Source organism: Hemiscyllium ocellatum, chromosome 14, assembly GCF_020745735.1.
Source record: "Hemiscyllium ocellatum isolate sHemOce1 chromosome 14, sHemOce1.pat.X.cur, whole genome shotgun sequence".
Lineage (NCBI taxonomy): Eukaryota > Metazoa > Chordata > Chondrichthyes > Orectolobiformes > Hemiscylliidae > Hemiscyllium > Hemiscyllium ocellatum.
In genome coordinates this window covers 63,792,635-63,819,181 of record NC_083414.1, presented here as the reverse complement: position 1 = coordinate 63,819,181, position 26,547 = coordinate 63,792,635, and the positions used below count along the sequence as shown (strand labels likewise).

Below are 26,547 nucleotides of genomic sequence, written 5' to 3'. Positions count from 1 at the left end.
AAGAAGTATTGAGTTAAAGTGTTCAAGACGGCCATAAGCTGAGTGGTTAATTCAGAATACTGAGATTCCTGAGTGTGTGGATTGCTAGGGTTAACAAGGTGAGGGCAATAGTCATAGATCAACACAACTGACAGTAGGATGTCTTTTAAAGAGTGAAATTGCCAGGCTTTAGATATTAAACTCACTATGTAGAATTCTACTGGGCAAGGCATGTACCCTAAGAAATGAACCAATGATTGGCAATCGCTATTTATTGGGTTTGAATAGGTAAGAGGCTTTGAGTGTTAGAGTGTTAATGTTGTAACTTGCAGAACACCAGTGCACTACACCGTGCCCAACTGGATGTTGAATGGTGACCTGATCAGGAAGACTCTACTTCAATCTTTCATTCAGAAGTAACACCTCTGAACCTGCAGCATTACAGACCTGCAAAAAAGTTACAGCATTCAGCTCAATCAGTTCATGTTGATGTTTAGATTCCACAAAATATATGGACCTAATCCATCAGACTTGCTTTGGTCCTATCCCTATAATTTCCTTTGGTTCTAACCAACAATATAAGTTACACTTAAATATTGGCATGATCTGTACCTCAATCATTAATTCTCGAAATGTGCCATTCTGCCTCACCACCCCCTACACAAACACTGTTTCGGTCCATACTGTCTCATCCCTTAATAAAAGGTGAAATTGCCAAAGTCCCAGAGGACCATAGGGCTGCTCTAACATTAAAGAAAGAGAGAGAGAGAGAGAGACATGACTGGTGATGGTTTAATATAAGGGTCACCATGCGTCAGGGGAGGTTGAGGAGAGTCCTTCATGGTACAGGAATTGGACCACAATCTGTGTCACAAACCAGCCATCGAGCCAACTGAGTTAACCAACCTCCGAAGTTGGTGTAGAGAGAATAGTGGAAAAGGAATTATTACAGGATGAACTCACACTGACTGCGGTAACCAATTACGACCCACATTCTTAACCTTGCCCATCCGCTTGAGGGGTGGTGATCCTCAGGTTAATCTCACCACCAGTCATCTCTAATGAGAGAGAGTATAGCCCTATGGTCCTCTGGGTCTATGGTTGCTTTATCTTTGTATAATATACCTCTTTCTGTCCAAATAAAACTGCAGCATGGTAGCTCATTGGTTAGCACTACTGCCTCACAGTGTCAGGGTTTAGATTCTAGCTTTGGGCAACTGTCTGTGTGGAGTTTGCACACTCGCTCTGTGTCTATGTGGGTTTCCTCCCAAAGATGTACAGGACAGGTGGATTGGCCATGCTAAATTGCCCGTAGTGTCCAAGGTTGTGCAGGATTACAGGCAAAGAATGGGGGGTGGATTTGGATGGGATGCTGTTCGGAGAGTCATTGTGGACTCAATGGGCTGAATGGCCTGCTCCCACACTGCAGGGATTCTATCATTTTATGAACAGCCCAAATTTTCTTTCATAATGATTGATACATTTTATTTACCTCTTTCATCTCCGGTCTTTTCTTTCTGATGCACTGACAGGTAATAATGGCAAACTGAATTGCAAAACATAATGGAAGAGGGCCACCTTTGGTATCCAAGTACATCTGACAGATGTGGTATGCTGTTTTCTCTAGATCTGCAGCATTTTTTGTTTGCTTTGCTGCCTCCATTTCTGCCAATATAAGATCTTTCTGTTGAGTACAAAAATTATTAAAAAAAATGTAAAATGATGTCAAGGAGATTGCAAACATTTTAAAATATCTTTGGACATTTTACAAAGGTAAAGGATGACGGGGTGAGAAGTGGAACACTGTGTATCAAGATTGAGGATTTTCAATTCACATCTAGAATGAAAATGTCGCTACTAAGCCACAACCTCGATGAAGATTAATGAGTTATATAGGAGAGGATTATTATCTTCAGTGGGTTAACCATTTAAAATGCACACAACTGGAAATCTTCACATATAAATACAAAATAGGTTCTCAGCGGTGGAAGGAGAGAAAGACAGATGGGAGGATTTAAGGTGAAAGTCCAAAATCATCCCAGGAAAGGCTAGTATTAATAAAGAGAACTAATAAAACGTTATTAAAATAGATCTATCTCTAGTGTATTGGTGTAGATAGATAATAGACAGTTAATAAAAGCACCTAGTGAATCACTTATTAAAGCTGCGTTCTTACCAAAAATGCTGGTTGCTTGCTCTCATCCACTGCTTTGATACCAGTCAGAATCTCAGCAAGAACCTGAAATATGGTGACAATGATACTTCAGAGCTTTGTCCTTAAATCTATAGCTGTGTGGAAGAATGTGGACTGGTGAAACACATATTGTGCCTATGACTGAGGAAACAGGTGATCTGTCACCACTCAGCATCCTCAGTACTGACTCACCATCTCACTGAGTGTCATGTGCTATTTTGAGTCAGTGAATCTTTTATAAAAATCACTTAATTTCATCCAGGTCCCTTGGGAAAACTGAAGGACAAATCCAGCTGTTTCCAACCAGGTCTTAAAAGTGGACAAAATCTGGTGGAACATAAGTCAGTCTAAATTTTCTTAATGTCCTGAAGAATGATTCAACTGTTTATATCACACACAGAATATTTTGTCAATTGTTATGTTGACTTAGTATTTTCACATTACTGTTATCCCATTATTGAAAAAAACTTTAATTACTATTTGGTAATGTTTTACGTTGCAGTGTTGTGGATTTCAAAGTGTATCTTCTTTTATCAAATCATATTTATGCTGACTGTAAGCTAGCTATTACATCACAATTTTCAAGCACATATAGATAAAATCACCACAGTCCTAGAGAACAATAGGCTACGCTCTCACTAGCCTGGTGTTGGTTTAAACTGAGGGTCATCTTGCCTGAGGTGAATGAAGAGGTTGAGAAGGCTGAACCTTCATGTAACATCAGCCAGTGCAGAAATTGAATCCACGCTGTAAGTCACATGCTGCATCAAAAACTAACTGAGTTAACCCCAACTAAAGCACATATGAGATAACAGATTGGTGACACTTAATGTTATGTTAGCCTCAGATGGGGAAAGAGAGGGGACACGTATGTCACATTTGGAAAAGGCTTTGGGCTCAGACTCAAACCCATCCCCACACAATTTAAATATTACATACACATCTTTGTTTCCACCCACCTCCCCCCCGCCTCCCCCCCATGGAAATAATTTCAGTTCTGATTCTAATTTATAATCTGGGATTCTAAATCCCAGAATACATTTCTCTGAATTCTGTCAGATGCAACAACAATCAAGCAGGAGCCAAATTCTATATGAAACTTTACCAGTGTTCTATATTCAGATACAATAACTTTGTCATAAAATCAGATACCATTATGATAGGTGCGCATTAGCAATAGGCTTTGGATAGTTTTGGATAAGATAGGGTCTGTATTCATTGAAAATAATGAGTCAATAGTCAACCCAATCACATAAAGACTTAAGAACTAAGAACAGGAGTAGACCATGTGGCCACTCTGAATCTGCTATTTAAATACAACATGGTTCATCTACTGCCTAAAATCCACTTTCTCAACCATGCTGTATATTGCTCAAATTCCTGGGGAGAATGAAAATCTGTACATCTCAACTTTAAATATATTATTTGTGAAGGATCCACAACCTTCTACAGTAGGGAATTCTAAAGATTCACAACCTTTGCAGTGAAGCATTTTCTCCTCATTCCAGTGTTATGTGATGGATCTGGCAAACTACTTACTACTCCAAAACTAAAGGTGTCAACTTTCACAGACAGCCACCTATGACGAATGAACTCATCGGGTAAGTAGGCTAGAGGTCCCTGCAAAGTCTTAGTCTGCAGGGTAGTGTGGCTGTTCAAGGGATTCACACTTCCATTCAGAGGACCAAACTTCACCAGACCAAAATCGCCAAGCTTCGGTACAAAATGTTCATCCAGTAGAATGTTAGAACTGCAAGATCAAGACAATTTTGAAATTAAACAATATACAATATTTGTTATTTGGTATTTAACTACTATGGTTTCAAGCCTTCAGTAATTATACAATTATTATCCTTATGTCTATGGAAGGTCCTGGTAACTTGGTTTGACAGCCACATCTGAACTAACAAATACCAACTAAATATCCCTCCACCAAATCTCTCATTTGGATTTCATTGTGGCTATCTTATTTTGGGGTTTAAATATGGAACCATTTGGATTTGATGAATACAGGTTACATTGTCATTTGTTGGAAAGATTGTGATTTCAGGTGGACCATCGTTAAGGAAAATTGAAAAGTTTGTCGCTTGAAAAGCACAGCAGGTCAGGCAGCATCCGAGGAGCAGGAGAATCGATGTTTCGGGCATAAGCCCTTCATCAGGAATGTTAAGGAGAAACTTAGCAGAGTCTAATAAATGAGGATTTTGGGAACTGAACTATTCTCGTACATCAATTATCTGTTTGAATGAAATGGTAACAAACGCTTTCATACAGGCTGCCATAAGCCTATGATCTTGACTATAGTTAATTGTTGAGGTGAGAATAAGGGGGAGAGTAGTGGTATTAAACTCAAATATGTAAACAAAAAAAAAGTAGCTAGGAGCTCTCCTGACAATAGACAATAGGTGCAGGAGTAGGTCATTCTGCCCTTCGAGCCTGCACCACCATTCAATATGATCATGGCTGATCATCCTTAATCAGTATCCTGTTCCTGCCTTATCTCCATAACTCTTGATTCCACCATCCTTGAGAGATCTATCCAACTCTTTCTTAAATGAATCCAGTGACAGGGCCTCCAATGCCTTCTGGGGCAGAGCATTCCACACAGCCACCACTCTCTGGGTGAAGAGGTTTCTCCACATCTCTGTCCTAAATGGTCTACCCTGTATTTTTATGCAGTGTCCTCTGGTTCGGAATGGGTAAAAGTACCATTCTATGTATGTCAGCCTACACACACCTGGAAAATCATTGCAACTGGCTTCTGGCCAAATTATTTTGTCTCATTTAGAGCAAATGTACAGCATTTCTAATGGTAGGAGAGGCAAAACTGTATTGTGCAGGATTCCTGGTTAAACATGTAATTCTGCATCCGATAGAAAGTTCACATTCAGACTTCAAGCAAGGTTATGAATGGGCCGAGCAACGATGTGCTAAAAGTAGTTATGCATTCTTTGGAGGAAAGGTTGACTACTTAGGTGAGATATCAGCTGCATGATTACCACCTTCAAGAGTCGAGGGGAGAAGTGGCTCGAGGAAGGCAGTGAATCACAAAAGAAGTATCAAGGGCAGGTACGTACTTTTCATATCTAGTCTAACTCCAGATATCATTGCCTTTCTAATTAGAATAGGCTTGGTGAGCAAAAGGTCTGGAATTGACAGGTTTACCTCTTTATATTTCCATGAATTAGAGGCACATGACTCTGATGTAGGAATTGAATTGCTCTTGCTGTTCCAACTGCAATGTTGATACGTCTATTCCATGAAATTGCATCGGCTGGATTCTGGAATATAAAAGATTTGTTCAAAGGTTTCTTAGTGCAAACTGAAGGAAGAATGCCAGACTGTTGTAGGTAATGCTTTTCAGAGAAGAGTAAACGGTGACCCATTTTCCTTTTTGAGTGCATATTCAAGATCCAATGACACTGCTCAAAGAACTCCAGCAGAGATGTTCTAGTAAAAAGGCTAAAAAACCCGACAAGAGTCATACTGGACTTGAAACATTAATTCTGTTTCTCCCTCTACGAGATGCTGCAGTTTCAACAGCATTCTATGCATTTACTTCACATTTTGGGAGTTTACAGTTTTGAGACAACCTGCAGTCATTCAGGTTTGCTATTTTTCATTCCTTAAATGCCTGCAGCAATTGGGTACTACGTATTTGAAACATTGCTCAGTTACACCAGCTGCAACACAGGGAGAATACCACATTAACAAATGAGTTGCTTTTACTGAAGCTTGATCACAAATGGTAATGTGAATTAGATTGTTTTGTTTGTAAAATTTTTAATAATGTGAAAATAGAAGAATAACAACTGCTTACTGTGCACTGAAGTTTGCTCTCAAGCGAACCATTGGACATGTAACGATAAATGAGACAGTATATCTCATTTTCAGCACAGCAGCCTTCTATTGCCAAAATGTTAGAGTGTCGAAACCTATGGTGGCAGAGCGAGAAACAAACTCAAAAACCTTTTAATTGAAGGTCAGATATTTCCTGAGAAACTTGCATTATTGCTTCAACCTTTGGAGCAGCACATCTCACTCCTCGTATCTCTCTTTTAGGTGAAAAGATGTGTATTTTCTATTGGTACTAGGGAGAGAATAGGACCCCTCAAGGACCAAAATGGGCATGTGTAGAATTGCAGGACATGGGCGAGGTCCTCAATAAATATTTCTCTTCTGTGGTTACCTTGGAGACAGACATGAAGGTAGCAGTCATATCTTATGGACAGTCCATATCACAGTAGAGGTGGTGTTTGATGTATTAGAATGTATGAAGATGGATAAATGTCTTGGTCCTACCGGATATATCCAAGAACATCACAAGAGGCTAGAGAAGAAATTGTGGGGACCTGGCAGATATTTTTGCATCATGGTTGGCCATGGATGAGGTCCCGGAAGACTGGGGGGTAGCAAATGTTGTGCCCTTATTCAAGAAAGGCTGCAAAGAAAAACTTGGGAACTACAGATCAGTAAGCCTAACATCTGTGGTAGGTAACTTACTTGAGAACATTCTGAGACATAAGATGTACATGCATTTGGAAAGACAAGGTTTGAATAGGAATAATTAGCATATAATTGTGCGTGGGAGATCATGTCTCACAAATTTGTTGGAGTTCTTTGAAGAAGTGACCAGGAGAGTTGACGTAATCTATATGGATTTCAGTAAGGCCTTTGATATAGTTCCACATGGTAGGCTGCTCTGAAAAGTTAGATCACATGGAATCCAAGGAGAACTAGCAAATTGGATACACATTTGGCTTGATGGAAGGAAGTGGAGGTTGATCCTGGAAGGATGCTTGTCGGACTGGTGGCCTGCGACTAGGGAGTGCCTCGGGGGTCGGTGTTGGGCCCATTGCTCTTTGTTATCTATGTTAATGATTTGGATGAGAATGTACAAGGCATGATTAGTAAGTTTGCAGATGACACTAAAATATCATGGACAGAGAGGAAGGTTATCAGAAATTGCAGCAGGACCTTGATCAGCTGGGGAAGTGGGCTGAAAAATGCCAAATGGAATTTAATATAGATAGGTGTGAGGTGTTGCATTTTGGAAAGTCAAATCAAGGTAGGAGTTTCATGGTGAAGGTAGGGCCTTAAGGAGTGTTAGTGGAACAGAGGGATCTTGGAGTTCAGGTGCACGGTTCTCTGAAAGTGGAGTTGCAGGTAGATAGGGCAGTGAAGGAGGCTTTTGGCACACTGGCCTTCATCAGTCAGGGCACTGAGTATGGAAGGTGGGAAGTTATGGTGCATTCGTACAAGATGTTGGTGAGGCCACACTTGGAGTATTGTATTCAGTTTTGGTCATTTTGCTATAGGAAGGATGTTACTAAACTGGAAAGAAATTTACAAGGATGTTGTGGGACTCGAGTTATAGGGAGAGGTTGGACAAGCTAGGACTTTTCTCTTTAGAGTGTAGGAAGCTAAGGGGGGATCTTATAGAAGTGTAAAAGATCATGAGAGAAATAGATAAGGTGATTGCACTCAGTCTTTTTCCCAGAGTTGGGGAATCAAGGACGAGAGGGCATCAGTTTAAGGTTAGAGGGGAAAAAAATAAAAGGGAACCTGAGGGGCAACATTTTTTTTTACACAGAGGATATGGAATGAACTGCCAGCAGAAGTGGTTGAGGCAGATACATTAACAACATTTAAAAGGCATTTGGACAAATACATGGGTAGGAAAAGTTTAGAAGGATGTGGGCCAAGTGCAGGGAAATGGGATTAGAGTTGTTGGACGTTTTGGTTGGCATGGACTAGTTGGGCCAACAGGTCTGTCTCCATGCTGTGGGACTCTATGATATCTCATTCTGAGCAGCAATAGCAAACTAATATAAACCTGTTGGCTTAATACACTGCATAAGACCATAGCTATCCTGAACACCAGTGTTCCATGATGTGGCAGCTTGTTTGGTAAAAGTTTTGCAAAGATTATTAGAACACAGTATCAGATTACCCTTCTGAAGCCCAGTTTGGAGGAATTCCAATGATGAAATGGAAGATCAATGTTTGATGACCAATGATTGCACTGAATGCTAACTTGCTACGTGACTAAAATAGTTGATCATCATGTACGCCTTTGAAACGTTAAAAGAAACCTGTCCTTTATTGAGGGAAAAATACAAAAATGAGTGGAGACCCACCTTCCTCTATTATTATAGGCCATATCACCTGGAAGATATAGCTTTTGTTCACAAATGTGGGTATCACTGACTCAGCCATCATTTGAAAGAATTGTTGGTGAGCTGCCTTCTTGAACCACTGCAATCATGTAGTGCAAGCACAGCAACAAAGGAAGTTCCAAAATTTTGACGAAATGACACTGACGGAAGAGTGATGTGGTTCTAAGAGAATATTTCCTATGCACAGTCTCTCTTAGGGACTTAATTAAAGATCAAGAAGTGAGCGAATGTGAATCGTAGTCATAAATCCTAGTACGCACAATACAGTATACTGTGGGGTGGCCTCCTGCTGATATCATGTTTTCATGTTAAGAAAATAAGAGACGGAGGAATCTTGGCATAAGATAATAATATACTTACTGGTAAAGAGTTTCAACCTCTCTGTGGAAAAAATCTTGTGTGTTTTTCAAGTTGGCGTCATCCACCTGCAAGTGCAGATATAATACACGCAACAAAAAAATCAAAAGTTACAAAACTGAGAAACTTTTTATGTACATCAACAATAACCATTGCATTTCTGTGCATGTTTGGAGCAATGTCCCAAGGAACCTCGGAGACACTAAAAACAATCACACAAAGAAGAAAAAGTAAGAGAACTGACCAAAGGTTTGGTTGAAATTTGCAGTTTCAAAGATAGAAATTATAGTGGAGATAGTAAGAGATAGAAAATTTGACATAAAGTTGAGCAGGTACAGAGTCATGTTCAGCCCAAGGTATTAACCAGAGTAGGGATAACATGAGAATGAAGAGAATGGCCTTGGTTTTCCCAGAGTTTCACTTGCACAAAGTAAGACTCAAAGGTAGGTCATTCGACACCATTAAGATAGTGAATGTTCAGCTGAAAGCAGCCTCCACCTCTTGATAAAGGGCAATCAAAGTCAAGATTGGACTCAGGGCAGCACAGTGGCTCAGTGGTCAGCACTGTTGCCTCACAGCGCCAGGGACCCGGGTTCAATTCCCGCCTCGGGCAACTGTCTGTGTGGAGTTTGCGCATTCTTCCCGTGTGTAGGTCAGGTGAATTGGCCATGCTAAATTGCCAATAGTGTTAGGTGCAGGGGTAAATGTAGGGGAATGGATCTGGGTTGCTCTTCGGAGGGTCGGTGTGGACTTGTTGGGCCGAAGGGCCTGTTTCCACACTGTAGCTAATCTAATCATAAGAAAGAATTAGACCATTTACAGTTGCTCTGTTGTGCTATTCAATATGGTCATGGCTGATCTTAGGCTTCAAATCATTTGTTTCCAACCGCTGTCAATATCCTCAATTCAGTGAAGGACAAAAATGTCTACCTTAGCCTTAAACATATTCAACTAAGGAGAATGAACAATCTGGAATAAAGATTTCCAAAGATTCATAAGCCCTTCAGGGAAGAAATTTCACATAGAACATAGAACATAGAACATAGAAGGATACAGCGCAGTACAGGCCCTTCGGCCCTCGATGTTGCGCCGACCGAGTCCTACCTAACCTATACTAGCCCAATAACTTCCAAATGCCTATCCAATGCCCGCTTAAATGAACATAAAGAAGGAGAGTTCACCACTGATACGGGCAGGGCATTCCATGAACTCACAACCCGCTGTGTGAAGAATCTACCCCTAACATCTGTCCTATACCTACCACCCCTTAATTTAAAGCTATGTCCCCTAGTAACACCTGACTCCATTAGCGGTAAAAGGTTCTTAGTATCTACCCTATCTAAACCCCTAATCATCTTATACACTTCTATCAGATCTCCCCTAAACCTTCTCTTCTCCAATGAGAACAGCCCCAAGTGCCTCAGCCTTTCCTCATACGATCTTCCTACCATTCCAGGCAACATCCTGGTAAACCTCCTCTGCACTCGTTCTAAAGCTTCCACATCCTTCCTATAGTATGGCGACCAAAACTGCACACAATACTCCAGATGAGGCCTCACCAGAGTCTTATACAACTGCAACATGACCTCAGGACTCCGGAACTCAATTCCTCTGCCAATAAAGCCCAGTACACCATATGCCTTCCTCACAGCACTATTTACCTGGGTGGCAACTTTCAGAGATCTGTGTACATAGACACCAAGATCCCTCTGCTCATCCACACTACCAAGTAGCCTACCATTAGCCCAGTAATCCATCATCTTGTTATTCCTACCAAAGTGAACGACTTCGCACTTAGCTACATTGAATTCCATTTGCCACATTTCCGCCCAGCTCTGCAACTTATCTATATCCCGCTGTAACCTACCACTTCCTTCCTCACTATCCACAACTCCACCGACTTTCGTGTCATCCGCAAACTTGCTTACCCAGCTTTCAAGTCCTTCCTCTAGATCATTTATAAAGATAACAAAAAGCAATGGTCCCAAAACAGATCCTTGTGGTACACCGCTAGTAACTGCGCTCCAAGATGAACATAATCCATCAACTACTACCCTCTGTCTCCTTCCAGCCAGCCAATTCCTAATCCAAACCTCTAATGTATCCTCAATGCCATACCTCCGAAGTTTTAGCATTAGCCTACCATGGGGAACCTTATCGAACGCCTTACTAAAATCCATATACACAACATCTACTGCTTTACCCTCATCCACTTCCTTAGTCACCTTCTCAAAGAACTCAATAAGGTTTGTGAGGCACGACCTGCCCTTCACAAAACCATGCTGGCTATCCCTGATCACGTTATTCCTACCCAGATGTTCATAAATCTTATCCCTTACCATTCTCTCTAAGACTTTGCCCACCACTGAAGTCAGACTCACTGGCCTATAGTTACTAGGGCTATCCCTACTCCCTTTCTTGAACAATGGGACCACATTCGCTATCCTCCAGTCCTCTGGTACTATTCCCGTTGACAATGACGACATAAAAATCCAGGCCAATGGCTCTGCTATCTCCTCCCTAGCTTCCCATAGGATCCTGGGGTAAATGCCATCAGGCCCAGGAGACTTATCTATATTCATCCTTTCCAATATTCCCAAAACCTCTTCCCTGCATATTTCCAGGGCATCCATTCTAATTATTTGTGATTCCATATTCACATCAGCAACAGTGTCCTGTTCCTGAGTGAATACTGATGAAAAGTACTGATTTAATGTCTCTCCAATCTCCTCCGCCTCCACACACAACTTCCCACTACTATCCTTGACTGGACCGATACCTACCCTAGTCATCCTTTTATTCTTGACATCTCATTCCTAAAAATCATTCCATTCTCTCGAGACTGTACTCCTGTGTTCAAGTATTATTTGGAATTTGCCGTGTCAAGCCCGGTCAGAATCTTGAATGTTTCAATGAGATCACCTCTAATTTTTCTAAATCCTAGAGAATATAGACCAAACCTACTTAGCCTCCCATCACAGGACTGAGCACCTAGTCCTAAAAACTAATCTAGTCAACGTTCATTCTACTGCTTTCAATTCAAGTATTAATTCAAGGGATCGTCTGAGGCAGTGCTACTGTCAGGAAGCCCAGGTTAAAGTGTCATTTGCTCCAGAGGTGTGTCATAACAGGCTGATGTCTATACTGCTTTAAACATTGAGACTAAAACTGCAGAAAGATTCCAGATATACATACGCCAAGACCCTGTATATTATATTTAGTCTTGTACTCTAGTTCTCTCACAAGAAAGGCCAACATACCAGTCAACTTGCTAATCACTTATTCTGCTTAAATGCTAACTTTGCATCACCCATAAAAACACACCCAACTCTATATGAACATTAACATATACTCTTTTCATGTCTTTTAAAAAAATATTCTGCTTTTCTGTTACAATCACACTTCCCTACATTATACTCCATCTACCATCTTGTAGACCAGTCACTCAAGCTCTCTTTGCAGTCTCTCTGCGGCCTCCCAGAGATTACATTTCCACCTAGCTTTGTGTCACTCACAAAGTTAGATACCTTAATCTCTCATTTTGCACATTATTAACAACAATTGTATATTAAAAAATCCGAAATTATCTATATCTTTAATATTAATTATAAATAAATGAATCCTTTATGGGACTTGGCTAGTCACAGCCAGCCAACTTGAATTGCCTCAATGATGTCAACTGTCTGGTCTCGGTCATTAACCAATTCTCTATCTGTGCTAATTACCTTCATTACTTTTGTACCATTTGTGTGGCACCTTATTGAATGCATTTTGGAAATCCAGGCAATAGATCCATAATTCCCATTTGCCTATCCTATTTGTCATATCCTCAGAAGACTCTAATAAAGTTGTCAAACACACAGTTTCTTATTTGGAAATCATTCTGACCACGTGAGAACTAAATACATCATTAAGACTTTCGTAATAATAGATTTCAGTACTTTCCCAATGACTCATATCAACCTAACTGGTCTGGAGTTTTCAGTTTTCTCTTTGCCATCTTTCTTGAATAGCAGTGTTACATGTGATAACTTCCATTCTCCTGGGAATGATCTAGAATCTAGGAACTTTTGGCAAATCATGGTCAACACATTCACCATCTTTGCAACTCTCTTTTAAACCCCAGCCTGTAGATGGTCAGGTCCTGGAGATTTGTTGGACTGCAGTCCCTTACGTTTGTCCATTAACTTTCCTTTGCTTTTAATTAATTATCTTAATTTCCTAACTTTTTAGCACCAAGGTTGCTTCTATTTCTAGTATAGATCCTTCTGATATAACACATTTCATTAATGCAAATTTGCTATAATGCGATTGACAAATTGGGGGCACTTTCTCAAGCACAAACTTTTAAAGCATGCATTGGTTATAATGTGATTCCTGCTCCATTAGTTTAAGCGATGCTGCTATTACGTGATTTTCTTATAACACGGGATTGCACAAGAATAGAACTACTGTGTTACAGCAGAACTGACTATATGCAACTTGTGTATTCTACTGTGACAACAGACACACTATTTGTTCTATATCTCTTCCTCATTCTTCCCTGGGCAATAGTTTTCCTTATATTGGCCCCACAAAACCATCTATTTGTTCAAACAGGCCAACAAAGCTGTATTTTAGAAAAGGGAAGTAAAACACAAGATATTTTTATATCACCTGCAACACAAAAATATTCTGTGCTGCTAAGGGCGGCTGATGGGAAGTGAACTCTTTATCATGACCAGTATCAACAGAACCAGTTATTTCAGTTTACACACAATCTCATATTTAAGCACCTTCCCTGTATTCAGTTGTTCCACAACAATACCAGAATGGCAACAAAACTCAAATCTGAAGCACTATTAGAATGCTACAGGATATTAATTTGTAATTTTCCAAGAACTGCGATTATTCAGACTAACTATAGAATAACCACAGTGCTCAACGAGACCATTCAGCCCACCAAGTCTGCACTGACCCTCAGAAGAGTATCTCATCTCCCTCCCACCCCCATCCTCATAACTGCACTTTTCCCATGACTAATCTACCTAGGCTGTGCATCCCTCATCACTACAAACAATTTAGTATGGCCAATCTACCTAATCTGCACCTCTTTAGGCTGTGGGAGGAAACTGGAGCACCTGGAAGAAACCCACATGACACAAGAAGGACGTGCAAACACCACACAGACAACTGTCCAAGGCTGCAACCTAACCCGGGTCCCTGGCACTGTAAGGCAACAGTGTTAACCACTAAGTCAGTGTGACCAAGTGAGTTATTCGGACAGATTTCAGAGGGCTAATTGAAATACTACTAAACCAGTGGAAACTGGACTTAAATGAATTCGTTCATTTACCTGGACCAGTGCTGCATGTCTTGTCTCAGGTTACATATTTTAAACCAACTTTTTAGAATAGGTGAAAGGGATACCAACCAGGGGGCAGAATGGTTATACATTAAATACATTGATCAAACTCCAGCACAAAGAGGGGAAGTTATTTTTATTCTTTCCTTTCCTTTCAAAGACCAGGAGGAGGGTGATCTCTCCCTCTCAATCCAACATGGAACCCTTGGGCATCTCCATACACCATGGTCACCCTCCTATACAGTGGCAATATTGTGGCTCAGTAGTTAGCACTGCTACCTAATGGCACCAGGGACCTGGGTTTGATTCCACCCTGGATGACTGTCTGTGTGGACATGTTTTGGAAATGCTGGTGTTGGACTGGGGTGTACAAAGTTAAAAATCACACAACACTAGGTTATAGTCCAACAGGTTTAATTGGAAGCACACTAGCTTTCGGAGCGACACTCCTTCATCAGGTGATAGTGGAAGGCTCAATCATTACGATCGTGCCCTCCACTATCACCTGATGAAGGAGCATCGCTCCGAAAGCTAGTGTGCTTCCAATTAAACCTGTTGGACAATAACTTGGTGTTGTGTGATTTTTAAACTTGGTCTGTGTGGAGTTTGCATTTTCTCCCATCGTCTGCGTGGGTTTCCTTCAGGTACGCTGGCTTCCTCCCACAGTCCAAAGATATGCTGGTTAGTTGGATTGGCAATGTTAAATTATCCATAGTGTCCAGGGATGTGTAGGCTAGGTGGGCTAGCCATGGGAAATACAGGGTTACAGGGATAAGGGTGTTGGTCTGGATGGGATGCTCGTTGGAGGATCGGTGTTCACTTGATGTGTGTAATGGCCTACTTCCATTCTGCAGGAATTCTATGATCCTACAATCGTGTGACTCAGCCAATCCTGTTTACACCTCTCTCCTGCACTGCCAGCCACTTCCAATTCTAGGACCAAAGTGCTGGCTTACGATTGCACAGATTCTCATTTCCATGTGTGGACCTGCTTGTGTTGCCTATTAGGTTCACATGCTAAATACACAGAGCCCATTCACAGGAAACTCGGTAGATTATGTTGGACCTGATACAAAGGAGAGTGGGATAGTCTGCCTTGGCTTTCACTTGTCACCCACAATCAAACCCTTTCATCTCTAGCAGCAAGCAGCAATTTTATTAAGTCTTTTGCAACTTTTAAAACCAGCTGTTTTAACTGACAGAGGAAAACTATGATCATCAGATCTTCTCATGTCAAAATACTTTTAGACATTGTTAACACAGATTTATTAAAAAACAAACTACATATTGGTGCACAAGATCACCACAGGAATCTATATTATTAGAAGATTAAGACACGTGCCTTCTTTAGCAGTTTTATGGCGTACTCAGTATTGAACCGGTGACCCTTGTAGACATGGCCAAATGTTCCTGAGCCAATCTTATATCTTTCATTGAAATTATCAGTTGCGTCCTTCAGGTCCTGCAAGGACCAGATGCAGTTGAATGTTACAGAATGGTTATCAGATTCCTGAAGGTGTATGTTGCTGTATTCACCCTGAACAAACCAGAAAGAACACATTATAGCATGAACAGGAATTCATATTGAGAGACACACACGCACACACATGAAATGTACAAATAGGCACCAAAGATAAATTACTTTTCAAGAACTAAGTGCTATTCTTTCCTTATCATCAAAATAGGTGTGTTTTGCCCTTTGGCATGAATGAAAGATTAAGTGGTGGTAATGGGTGGGAGTGGGGATGAATCGAGAGAAAGGATTAGAAAGTCGTTCCCAAAAATGAAAATGAATGGAAAAATCAACTGCACAATTGCAGATACATTCGTACACAGATTCATGGAATGGTTATAGTACAGGAAAAAGTTAATTTAGCTTGTGATGTCTAGATGTGCTTGCTGCAAAAGTTGTGTGACTTGTCCCATGCCTATAATTGGATAATTATGCAGAGAGAGCATTGTAAATCTAGTCCCATAGATTTCTCTCTGCGCAATTATCCCATTTCTATTTGAAAATCAAAATTAAATCTATCTTCCCTATTTCCCTGCCAACATTACAATAAAAATTGCTTAAACAAGTATTTTTTAAAATCTCATTTTACCTTCGGTTATTATGCCATTCTTTGTAATTCGGTGTGCTCTGGTATCCAACCCTTTCACCAATGAGGAACAGTCCCTCATTACTTCCCTATGCAGATCTATCATGACCTCCCTGAGTGAAAGTGGGGAGGGCAGGTCTCAGAGGCAAAGAGCTGGCAACTTGTAATTGGTTCTTACTCTACTACAAGGGAAGAATCTGGTTGTTTTGAGTGTATCTGGCAAACGGTTAATGTCCTGTTCCTCAAGTTTAAAATAATACAGAAACTGTTGGTGGGATTAATTATATAGTAAAAAATAAACAAATAAATGGATAAGTAATTGAAATAGTTAATTTGAAAAGTAATATCAACATTGGCAGAAAGTTGCTATGTGGGAGATTTTGGGTGCCAATGTGATTAGGGCAACCATATCTGCATTAACACCTCAAGCAGCTTCAGCTCAGTGCTCATAAGCTGGAGGCCCAACTACAGACACTGGAAATTTCCTGGATATTTTGTACCAGGAAGCTCTCACTCACCTTTGGAGAAGATCTGATTTGGTCAGTGGTCAGGGAAAGGAGGGTATGACTGTGAGTGAGGCAAATAAGGGGACCCAGGGGGCAACGCTCTCAGCATCTCCAATCTTCAACAGGTTTGAGGATCTTTCAGCTTGCCTGGATGAGGTAGAGTTGTATGGTGGATGAGCTAATGATCATGGCACTGTGGTACAGGATGCTTTTCAACTAGGGAGAGTGAAAACGAATGTAATGTTCATAAGGAACTCTAACAGAGAGGCACGTGAACATCGTTCTCTGCAGCTAAGATTGCAAGTCCAGAATGCACTGCCAAGAGGTGGGGAGGAACTTGGAGTGCACAGATTCAGTCGTTGTGCTCCATGTAGATATCAACAAACCAGATAGGATGAGGAAGGACATTCTGACTCAACAGCATGTGGAGCTAGGCCCCAAGTTGAAGAACAGAACCTCAAGGATAATAATTTAAGTTTGTAAAGTTCCTGGCTATCCTTAATTAATTACACCTTTTTAAGCAAGGGCAGAAATTAAGAGATCATTCAGCTGGTGTCAGTGATGGGTCTTCAAGTGGAACTATCTTCTTCATAATAATGTTTTCTCTTCCTCGTATTCTTTTCTATTCTTCCTTTTCATATATTTGACACTATGAATTAACGCATCAGCAACCTCTAACTAATTGCTTTCTGGTAAATTTATGATCCTCAATAAATAGGATCCCAATATTACAATAATCAATGGCAAACAGATCCAATGCACTGAATGCCCAGTAATCTTTAATTATTGAAATGTTCAGATGATTTGGTTAAAATGCTAAATTTGCTGCTAACCTTACCAGACTGCACTTGTCACAGTTTGGCTCTAAAATAGAGGTCAAGAGATTTGCAGGAATAGATGGTCTAGGAAGTGGATCACGTTGGTTCACTGCAGAGAATAAAGACAAATATCAATCATGAGCTAAAAATGTACAAACAAAAACCCTGCAGTTCTACTCTCGCCTCTGACATAACTTACTCTGTACTCTGAATATCTGCAGTGTTGCACATCAGTAATGTTAGCTGCTGGTTATGTAAATGTTTTTTCCTCCAAGAAATAGGTGTAATGTAATTTGGTGCAGATGTTTCTGAATAAAGTACAAAGTCCTGTTACAATTTTAACCATGTCTTTCTGTATGCCACTGTAACCATTATATTTGTGCAACATTTCGGAGTCTGATATGAATTATTCCATTTGATATAATCCTGTTCAAAACTATCATGCAGCTCAGAGTATTATGACACTGCTGAAACATTAATTGTTACTACTGTACATCAGCATACTAATGGGGCTGTACTAAACTAAACGTGTAAATATATTACGATCACCAAGCCCTTAATAACTGTCCAGGTTTCGTAATTACCATTGTTCAACAAATCTGTATTATTTGCACAGTTCAGTACTGGACTTGTGGAAGGTAGAGGTGAACAGAACATCTCAGACGTTTCTGGTAAAGGAATGTATGCACTAGCAGGCTGCGTAACGAAAGAAGTTGCAGGCTGTCCTGTTTGTAAAACAAAATGCAATTTTAGTAATAGCCCACAATCATGTTGTTAAAACAGTGAAAATATCTTAACATACTGATAGGCGTCTTATTGCTCACTATCCACATGTGTACGGTTTAGAATAAAAGATTCTTTGACAGCATCTTGAGATTTCCATTGCTTAAAAGGAAAAGGAAGCATTGGAATGCCATCACCTGCAGGTTTACCATAATTCACAACCATTCTAACTTGCTGTGAGTTGTTGCTGTTCCTTCACTGGTGCAAAGTTACAATCCTATAAAACCCTTACCCAATGGCATCGTAGGTACATTTGAACTGTTGCAGCCCATGTGGTTTAAGAAGCAGCTCACCATCACCTCTGAAGGACAATTAGAGATGAGCAATAAATACTGGCCTTGCCAGTGACAGAGACTATCTGGATGATATTTCATTTGTAAATAAATCAATTAGATTAAATGACTGTAGAAATTCAAATCTCATAGTACAGACAGTAACCAATATTTATAAGATTCTGTACACTGATTCATGATAGATAACCAAAACCCTCCAAATGCAGGCTACGTTTTTCAAAAAAACTAAATATTAAATATACAGAAGAACCTAAAATGGCAAAGCTTTGAAGATCAGTGAAAAATGTGTTCATGGTATTTAAGAGAGGTTTCTCACCAATGTTATGGCAGCTTATCAAATGAATTCCAGAGGAAATGCAGAGTTTCTGGATAAAGTTTTCACATTAAGATCAACAACCAGCTCAGTTTAAATAAGGATTAAACTTACTCAAACTACCCAAATGGGAAAGTGATGTTCGGAAAGCTAATAATTGGTCGTAATTCCACAATCTTTCGAGATTATTTACATTCCAACATTCCAAAATGGCCCTAAAATTACAAATGACGTTTTTTTATTCAGTTGTGAGATTTGGGTGTCACTAGCTGGTGAGCATTTGTTGGCTGTCCTAGTCGCCCTTGAGAAGGTGGTGGTGAGCTGCTTTCTCGAACTGCTGAAGTCCGCGTGCTGTAAGTTGACCCACTATGCTCTCAGGGAGACAATTCCAAGATTTTGACCCTCGATAATAAAGCAACAACGATATACTTCCAAGTCAGGATGGTGAGTGGCTTGGAGGGGAACTTGCAAGTGGTGATGTTCCCATATATCTGCTGCCCTTATCCTTCTAGATGGAAGTGGTTGTGGGTTATGGGAAGGTGATGCCTAAGGATATTTGGTGAATATCTACTTAAGTGACAAATTTGACCCTGATTTATATGTTTCTTATGTTTTGATATTTGGACTTCAGACAGGGAGAGTCTTGATTTATAAATGTTCAACGTACAAAAGGTATTACATTCGTGCAATAATATTAATTTTAGAGGTCTGACATATGAATGTTCCCTTGTACTTGCCAGTGGCTGTTTTATATTGTACTGCGTTATGTTCCGACTTGCATACAAATTGACTTGCAACGGACTCAAGAATGGAAGCCACTTACAACTCAGGGACTGCCTGTATAGTAAGTGGACATGTGACCTGGTCTGAAATCTACCTGATGATAGGCCTGGTGATGTGACCATTAGATTAAAGGTAGGCCCAGATTTTTTTGGGGGGAGAAGGGGTAAGGTATTTACACTTGGAGACAATTGCAGCTACATCTTTACAGTGGTTATATTTACAATGGTTAGACTGTTCGATCCTATATTCCCAGAAAGGTGTCAAGAGATCAGATTGTAAACAGTTATCCATTAAATTGTCCATTTATTCCATGTCTTAAAAATAGCTAATATATTTCTGAACAGGTTGTTCAGACGAAAAAAGACTTGAGGAAAGTCAATTGCTTATTCTGTGTAGTCTAAATTTACATGACTGGGCTCTTATGGTGCAGTGTTGGTGTCCCTTCCTCCAAGCCAGAAGGCCAAGGTTCAAGTCACACATGCTCCAGGAGTATGCCATAACATTGCTGAACAGGTTGATTAAAAAACTATTTCTAAAATGTACAAGGCCCACATGATTCACATTATGGGTTTTGAGGGGGAAGGTGTGTCTGTGATAACCTTGAAAACTGACAGATAGAGGCAATCTGCTGAGATCCGGAAGGGAGAGAGCGGCAGGATGTCACCCTCTAAGGTCCATCGTGCAGGAGTGCAAATGGAAGTTAATACTCTGATTTAAAAAAACCAAACGCATAAGGATTTCTAATGTGGCTGAACATGCTTGCTATAGAAAACCAGAGAGAGGGAGAGAGAGAGAAACTCCAGGAAAATCCTTTACCGTAAAAGACTGTTCTGCCTACCACAGATAACTTTTAGTCAAGAGACATACCAATTTGTTTCAATATAAATACAGAAAATGCAAAATATTTCTGTCATCCTTTCGGCAACTAACTAATAATTCAAATTCCTTTCAAGAAAAAAAGCAGCTAGCAGTCCTGCAGATAGCATAATGCAAGACAGAAGATCATGTGTGTCAGAACCAGGCATGCAATTTGCAGTTTACAACAAACTTCAGAGTGTCAATAAGGGAGATTAGAAAGGAAACTACAGTGCTCAATGCTAACTAAACAGTAAAGATATTTTGAGGGGCGTGTTCTGGATATAAGGGGAAGTTATGGATGAATGGTATTTAGATTTCTGGAAGGCATTTGCTAAGGTCTCATATTGTAGAAAATAAAAGCTCATGGTATGGTGGTAGCAAATTGACATGGATAGAAGGTGGATTAGCAAATAGAAAACAGACATAAATGGGTCACTGGAAAGATGTAATGAATAGTGTGCCACATTGATCAGTGCTTAGTGTCAATCTTTTACAATTTAATTCCTATCTTCATCCAAGTCAGTTGTGTCATGCAACAAAAACACTCAGCTTTTTTTTGGGTCTAGTATATTGTCAAAAATCATATCTTATTTAATGGATACTCCTCTTCTTTTTAATCTGTTTTGGAATTGTTACTGACATTGTACAAAGTTTGAAGCTTAACACAAAGAAAAGAGGAAGTATAAAATATAATAAGCCAAAGCAAAATACTGCAAATGCTGGAAATCTGAAACAAAAACACACTGATAAGTAGTCTGTTGGTGATGGCGTTGATCTTTGTGTTCCACTCATCGGTGAGTTCTTAATAGCAAGAGGAAGAAATAAGCAGACCTCCTATACATTGAAGATGATTCGATTCACTTCTACAAAGGAAATAAAATGTCCACATTTTGGGACTTAAACTAAAAGAACAATTCCTTGAATTCTCTGCCCCCACCCCATTTATCCAGAAAAAGTTGACACTAGTGAGAACACAAATCTGTCGGTGTTGACACTGCTTTGTTGGATAGTATTCACAAGATGTGAACAGGCAATTTGATCCCACGAGTCCAAGTCTTGTTATGCAACTTGGTAAATGAGACATCCACTTAAGGGAAGGCTAGATAAATGTTTGAGGGAGGAAAGCAATAAAAGTTCTTGTTGTTAGTGTTAGATAAACAAGGTTGGAAGGAGGTTTGAGTTTACCATAATGATTGACAGGATCTGATGGAATTATCTTAATTCTTAGGAATGGATTGCCAGGACATATACCCTTATCTAGGTAAAAAGAATGACTGCAGATGCTGGAAACCAGATTCTGGATTAGTGGTGCCGGAAGAGCACAGCAGTTCAGGCAGCATCCAAGGAGCAGTAAAATCGATGTTTCGGGCAAAAGCCCTTCATCAGGATTAAAGGCAGAGAGCCTGAAGCGTGGAGAGATAAGCTAGAGGAGGGTGGGGGGGGGTGAGGAGAAAGTAGCATAGAGTACAATAGGTGAGTGGGGGAGGGGAATGAAGGTGATAGGTCAGGGAGGAGGGTGGAGTGGATAGGTGGAAAAGAAGATAGGCAGGTAGGACAAGTCATGGGGACAGTGCTGAGCTGGAAGTTTGGAACTTGGGTGAGGTGGGGGAAGGGGAAATGAGGAAACTGTTGAAGTCCACATTGATTCCCTGGGGTTGAAGTGTTCTGAGGCGGAAGATGAGGCGTTCTTCCTCCAGGCGTCTGGTGGTGAGGGAGCAGCGGTGAAGGAGGCCCAGGACCTCCATGTCCTCAGCAGGGTGGGAGGGGGAGTTAAAACGTTGGGCCACAGGGCAGTGTGGTTGATTGGTGCGGGTGTCCCGGAGATGTTCCCTAAAGCGCTCTGCTAGGAGGCGCCTGAGGCAGAGGAATTGGGAACATGGGATGGCCTTTTTGCAAGAGGTAGGGTGGGAAGAGGTGTAATCCAGGTGGCTGTGAGAGTCGGGTTTGAAAAAAACGTCAGTGTCAAGTCGGTCGTCATTAATGGAGATGGAGAGGTCCAGGAAGAGGAGGGAGGTGTCAGAGATGGTCCAGGTAAATTTAAGGTCAGGGTGGAATGTGTTGGTGAAGTTGATGAATTGCTCAACCTCATCGCGGGAGCACGAGGTGGCGCCAATGCAGTCATCAATGTAGCGGAGGAAGAGGTGGGGAGTGGTGCCGGTGTAATTACGGAAGATCGACTGTTCTACGTAGCCAACAAAGAGACAGGCACAGCTGGGGCCCATACGTGTGGCCATGGCTACCCCTTTGGTCTTTAGGAAGTGGAAGGATTCGAAGGAGAAATTGTTAAGGGTGAGGACCAGTTCGGCCAAACGAATGAGAGTGTCGGTGGAAGGGTACTGTTGGGGACGTCGGGAGAGGGCTTGGAGGCCGTGGTCATGACGGATGGAGGTGTAGAGGGATTGGATATCCATGGTAACGATGAGGCGTTAGGGGCCAGGGAAACTGAAGTCTTGGAGGAGGTGGAGGGCATGGATGGTGTCTCGAACCTATGTGGGGAGTTCCTGGAATAGGGGGATTGGACAGTGTCGAGTTAGGTAGAGATGAGTGCAGTGGGGCAGGAGCATGCTGAGACAATGGGTTGGCCAGAGTGGTCAGACTTGTGGATCTTGAGAAGGAGGTACAGCCAGGCAGTGCAGGGTTCCCGGACTATAAGGTTGGAAGCTGTGGGTGGAAGATATACTGAGGTGATGAGGTTCTGTATGGTCTAGGAGATGATGGTTTGGTGATGGGGGATGGGGTCATGGTCGAGGGGGCGGTAGGAAGAGGTGTCCTTGAGTTGGTGTTTGGCTTCAGCGGTGTAGAGGTCAGTGCGTCAGACTACCACTGCGCCCCCTTTATCTGCTGGCTTGATGGTGAGGTTGCGATTGGAGCAGAGGGATTGGAGGGCTGCGCGTTGTGAGGGTGAGAGGTTGGAGTGGGGGAGGGGGGGTAGACAGGTTGAGGCGGTTAATGTTCTGGCGGCAGTTGGAAATGAAGAGGTCGAGGGCAGGTAATAGGCCAGCGCGGGGTGTCCAGGTGGATGCAGTGTGTTGGAGGTGGGCGAAGGGGTCCTCGGAAGGTGGGCGGGAATCCTGATTGTGAAAGTAAGCTCGGAGGTGGAGGCGACGGAGGAATTGTTCAACGTCACGGCATGTATTAAATTCATTGATACGTGGACGGAGGGGGATGAAGGTGAGTCCTTTGCTGAGGACTGATCGTTCGTCCTCAGTGAGGGGAAGGTCTGGAGGGGTGGTGAAAACTCGGCAGGGCTGGGAGCTGGGATCTGGTGTGGGTGTGGAGCTGGGAGTGGGGGGCGGAACCTGTAACTGGAGTGGGTGTGATGGTGGGGGGAATGGGGGTGGAGTCATGAGCAGGGGTGGTGTTCCCCTCAGGGTTCTGGGGGCCAGGAATGGTGACAGTGGGGTCTGTGGGCGGCATGTCAGCAGAATACAGGTGAGTGGCGATAGTGGGGGCGGAAGTGGTGGCAGACACGGCAGTTGGGGTGGCGGAAGTCACTGAGCATGTGACATCAGCGAAGATGTGAGGGGCGGAAGTGATGTCACGTGTGTCACCTCCTTCACCGCCGCTCCCTCACCACCAGACACCTGGAGGAAGAACGTCTCATCTTCCACCTCGGAACACTGCAACCCCAGGGCATCAATGTGGACTTCAACAGTTTCCTCATTTCCCCTTCCCCTACCTCACCCTAGTTCCAAAATTCCAGCTCAGCACTGTCCCCATGACTTGTCCTACCTGCCTATCTTCTTTTCCACCTATCCACTCCACCCTCCTCCCACCCCTGACCTATCACTTTCATCCCCTCCCCCACTCACCTATTGTACTCCATGATACTTTCTCCCCACCCCCACTCTCTTCTAGCTTATCTCTCCACGCTTCAGGCTCTCTGCCTTTATTCTTGATGAAGGGCTTTTGCCCAAAACGTCGATTTTACTGCTCCTCGGATGCTGCCTGAACTGCTGTGCTCTTCCAGCACCACTTACCCAGAATACACCCATATCTGACCCTTGGGCTCCAAACTGGCTGCATGGATGCAACAGAACTTGGCAAGCCAACAGCCAGCTTTGAGAAAGATACTAAGACCTGAAAATGCACATGCTGACGAACAAAACAAAAGAGGTGTTACTCATTCTGCATGTCCACATCTTAGGTTTGAAATTTCATCAGAAAGTATACATGTATCGAAGATTTGCTGCAAATCACCTGTTTTGTATTGCAAACAGTGTATAACAGAGCAACTCCAGCAGCTTCAAAAATGTACATTCATAAGTTTTGACCTTTTTAGCACAAGGTAAGAGCAAAGAATAAGAGGAAATGATCTTTTCATTTAATCTCATTTTATGGATTTGGGTTTTGCTTTGTTGAACTGAATCATACCTACTTCACAATGTAGAATTCTGTTGCCAGGGTTCTACAATCGGTGAAACTAACAAACCAAAAGAAACATCAACAGGCCATTTATCTATCCTATTATTTTATATTTTACATTTCCTCTTTTTTTTTCCATCAGCAGTGTACTGAGCTTGAGTTTTAACACAACTTCACCAGCAATACCAATATAGATTAAAAGGAAGAGAAGTACTCATCAAACAGGAAGTGGTCTGTGACCATTCCTCAAACAAAAAGTGATTGAATTTTAACAGCAATATTTAGATAAAAGTATTTTTTTTGATGAATTTACAAACTTAAGATGTGGGACTGCAGAATTACTATGCAGAATGGAAATTATTGTCCGGTTAGCCTGATCTCAGTCATTGGTAAGATTTTAAGAGTCTATTATTAAGGATGAGATTGTGGAGTGCTTGAAAGTGCACAGTAAAATAGGGCAGATCAGCACAGCTTCATCAAGGGGAGGCCATGGCTGACAAATCTGTTAGAACATTTTGAGGAAGTAATGAGCCAGTGGACGTGATCTATTTGGATTTCTAGAAGGCCTTTGACAAGGTGATGCTGAGGAGGCTGCTAAATAAGACAAGAAGCTGATGTGTTAGGGACAAGGTACTGGCATGAATAGAGGATTGGCTGTCTGGCAAAAGGCAGAGAGTAGGGATAAAGGGGTGTTTTTCAGGATGGCAGTCTCAGTGGAATTCCATGGAGGTCAGTGTTGAGACCACAACTATTCACGTTATAAATTAATGATCGAGACAAAGGAACTGAGGGCATTATTGCTACGTTTACAGATAACACAAAGATGGTTGGAGGGACAAGTAGTGTTGAGGAAGCAGGGAGGCAGCAGAAGGACTTGGATAGGCTAAGTGAGTGGACAAAGAATTGGCAGATGGAATACAGTGTGGAAAAATGTGAGGTTATACATTTTGGTAGGAAGTAGTATTGCAGCCTGTTTTCTAAATGGGGAAGGTTTTTGGAAATCTGAAGCACAAAGGGACGTCTGAGTCCTAGTTCAAGGTTCTCTTCAGATTAACAAGCAGGGTCAGTCAGCAGTTGGGAAGGCAAGTGCAATATTGGCATTCATTTCAAGAGAGTTAGAACACAACGGCCGAGATGTACTGCTGAGGCTATATAAGGCTGTGGTCGGATGGCACTTGGAAGGTTGTTAGCAGTGTTGGGCCCCATATCTAAGGAAAGATGCCCTGGTGTTGGAGGATTAGATTAGATTAGATTACTTACAGTGTGGAAACAGGCCCTTCGGCCCAACAAGTCCACACCGACCCGCTGAAGCGCAACCCACCCATTCCCCTACATTTACCCCTTTTACCTAACACTACGGGCAATTTAGCATGGCCAATTCACCTGACCTGCACATCTTTGGACTGTGGGAGGAAACCAGAGCACCCGGAGGAAACCCACGCCGACACGGGGAGAATGTGCAAACTCCACACAGTCAGTCGCCTGAGTCAGGAATTGAACCCGGGTCTCTGGTGCTGTGAGGCAGCTGTGCTAACCACTGTGCCACCGTGCGGAGTTTTACAAGAATGATCCCAGGGATGATGTCATATGAAGAGCTGTTGGGGACTCTCGGTCTGTGCTTGATTGAATTTAGAAGGAAGGGTGAATGGGGAGCAGGATCTGACTGAAACTTACAG

General features: G+C 41.8%; 1 protein-coding gene across 1 annotated transcript in view; it reads right to left on the bottom strand.

Annotated features, from left to right (window-relative positions):
- LOC132822165 (interleukin-1 receptor-associated kinase-like 2) overlaps positions 1-26,547 on the bottom strand; it is a 50,299-nt gene that overhangs the window by 11,906 nt on the left and 11,846 nt on the right. The window contains exons 3-11 of the mRNA XM_060835238.1: positions 18,061-18,201; positions 17,497-17,585; positions 15,396-15,590; positions 8,713-8,777; positions 5,994-6,108; positions 5,339-5,454; positions 3,713-3,923; positions 2,156-2,218; positions 1,472-1,663 (exon numbers count right to left, since the gene is read on the bottom strand). Coding sequence (XP_060691221.1) covers positions 1,472-1,663; positions 2,156-2,218; positions 3,713-3,923; positions 5,339-5,454; positions 5,994-6,108; positions 8,713-8,777; positions 15,396-15,590; positions 17,497-17,585; positions 18,061-18,201 — 1,187 coding nt within the window. The remainder of the gene's footprint in view (positions 1-1,471; positions 1,664-2,155; positions 2,219-3,712; positions 3,924-5,338; positions 5,455-5,993; positions 6,109-8,712; positions 8,778-15,395; positions 15,591-17,496; positions 17,586-18,060; positions 18,202-26,547) is intronic.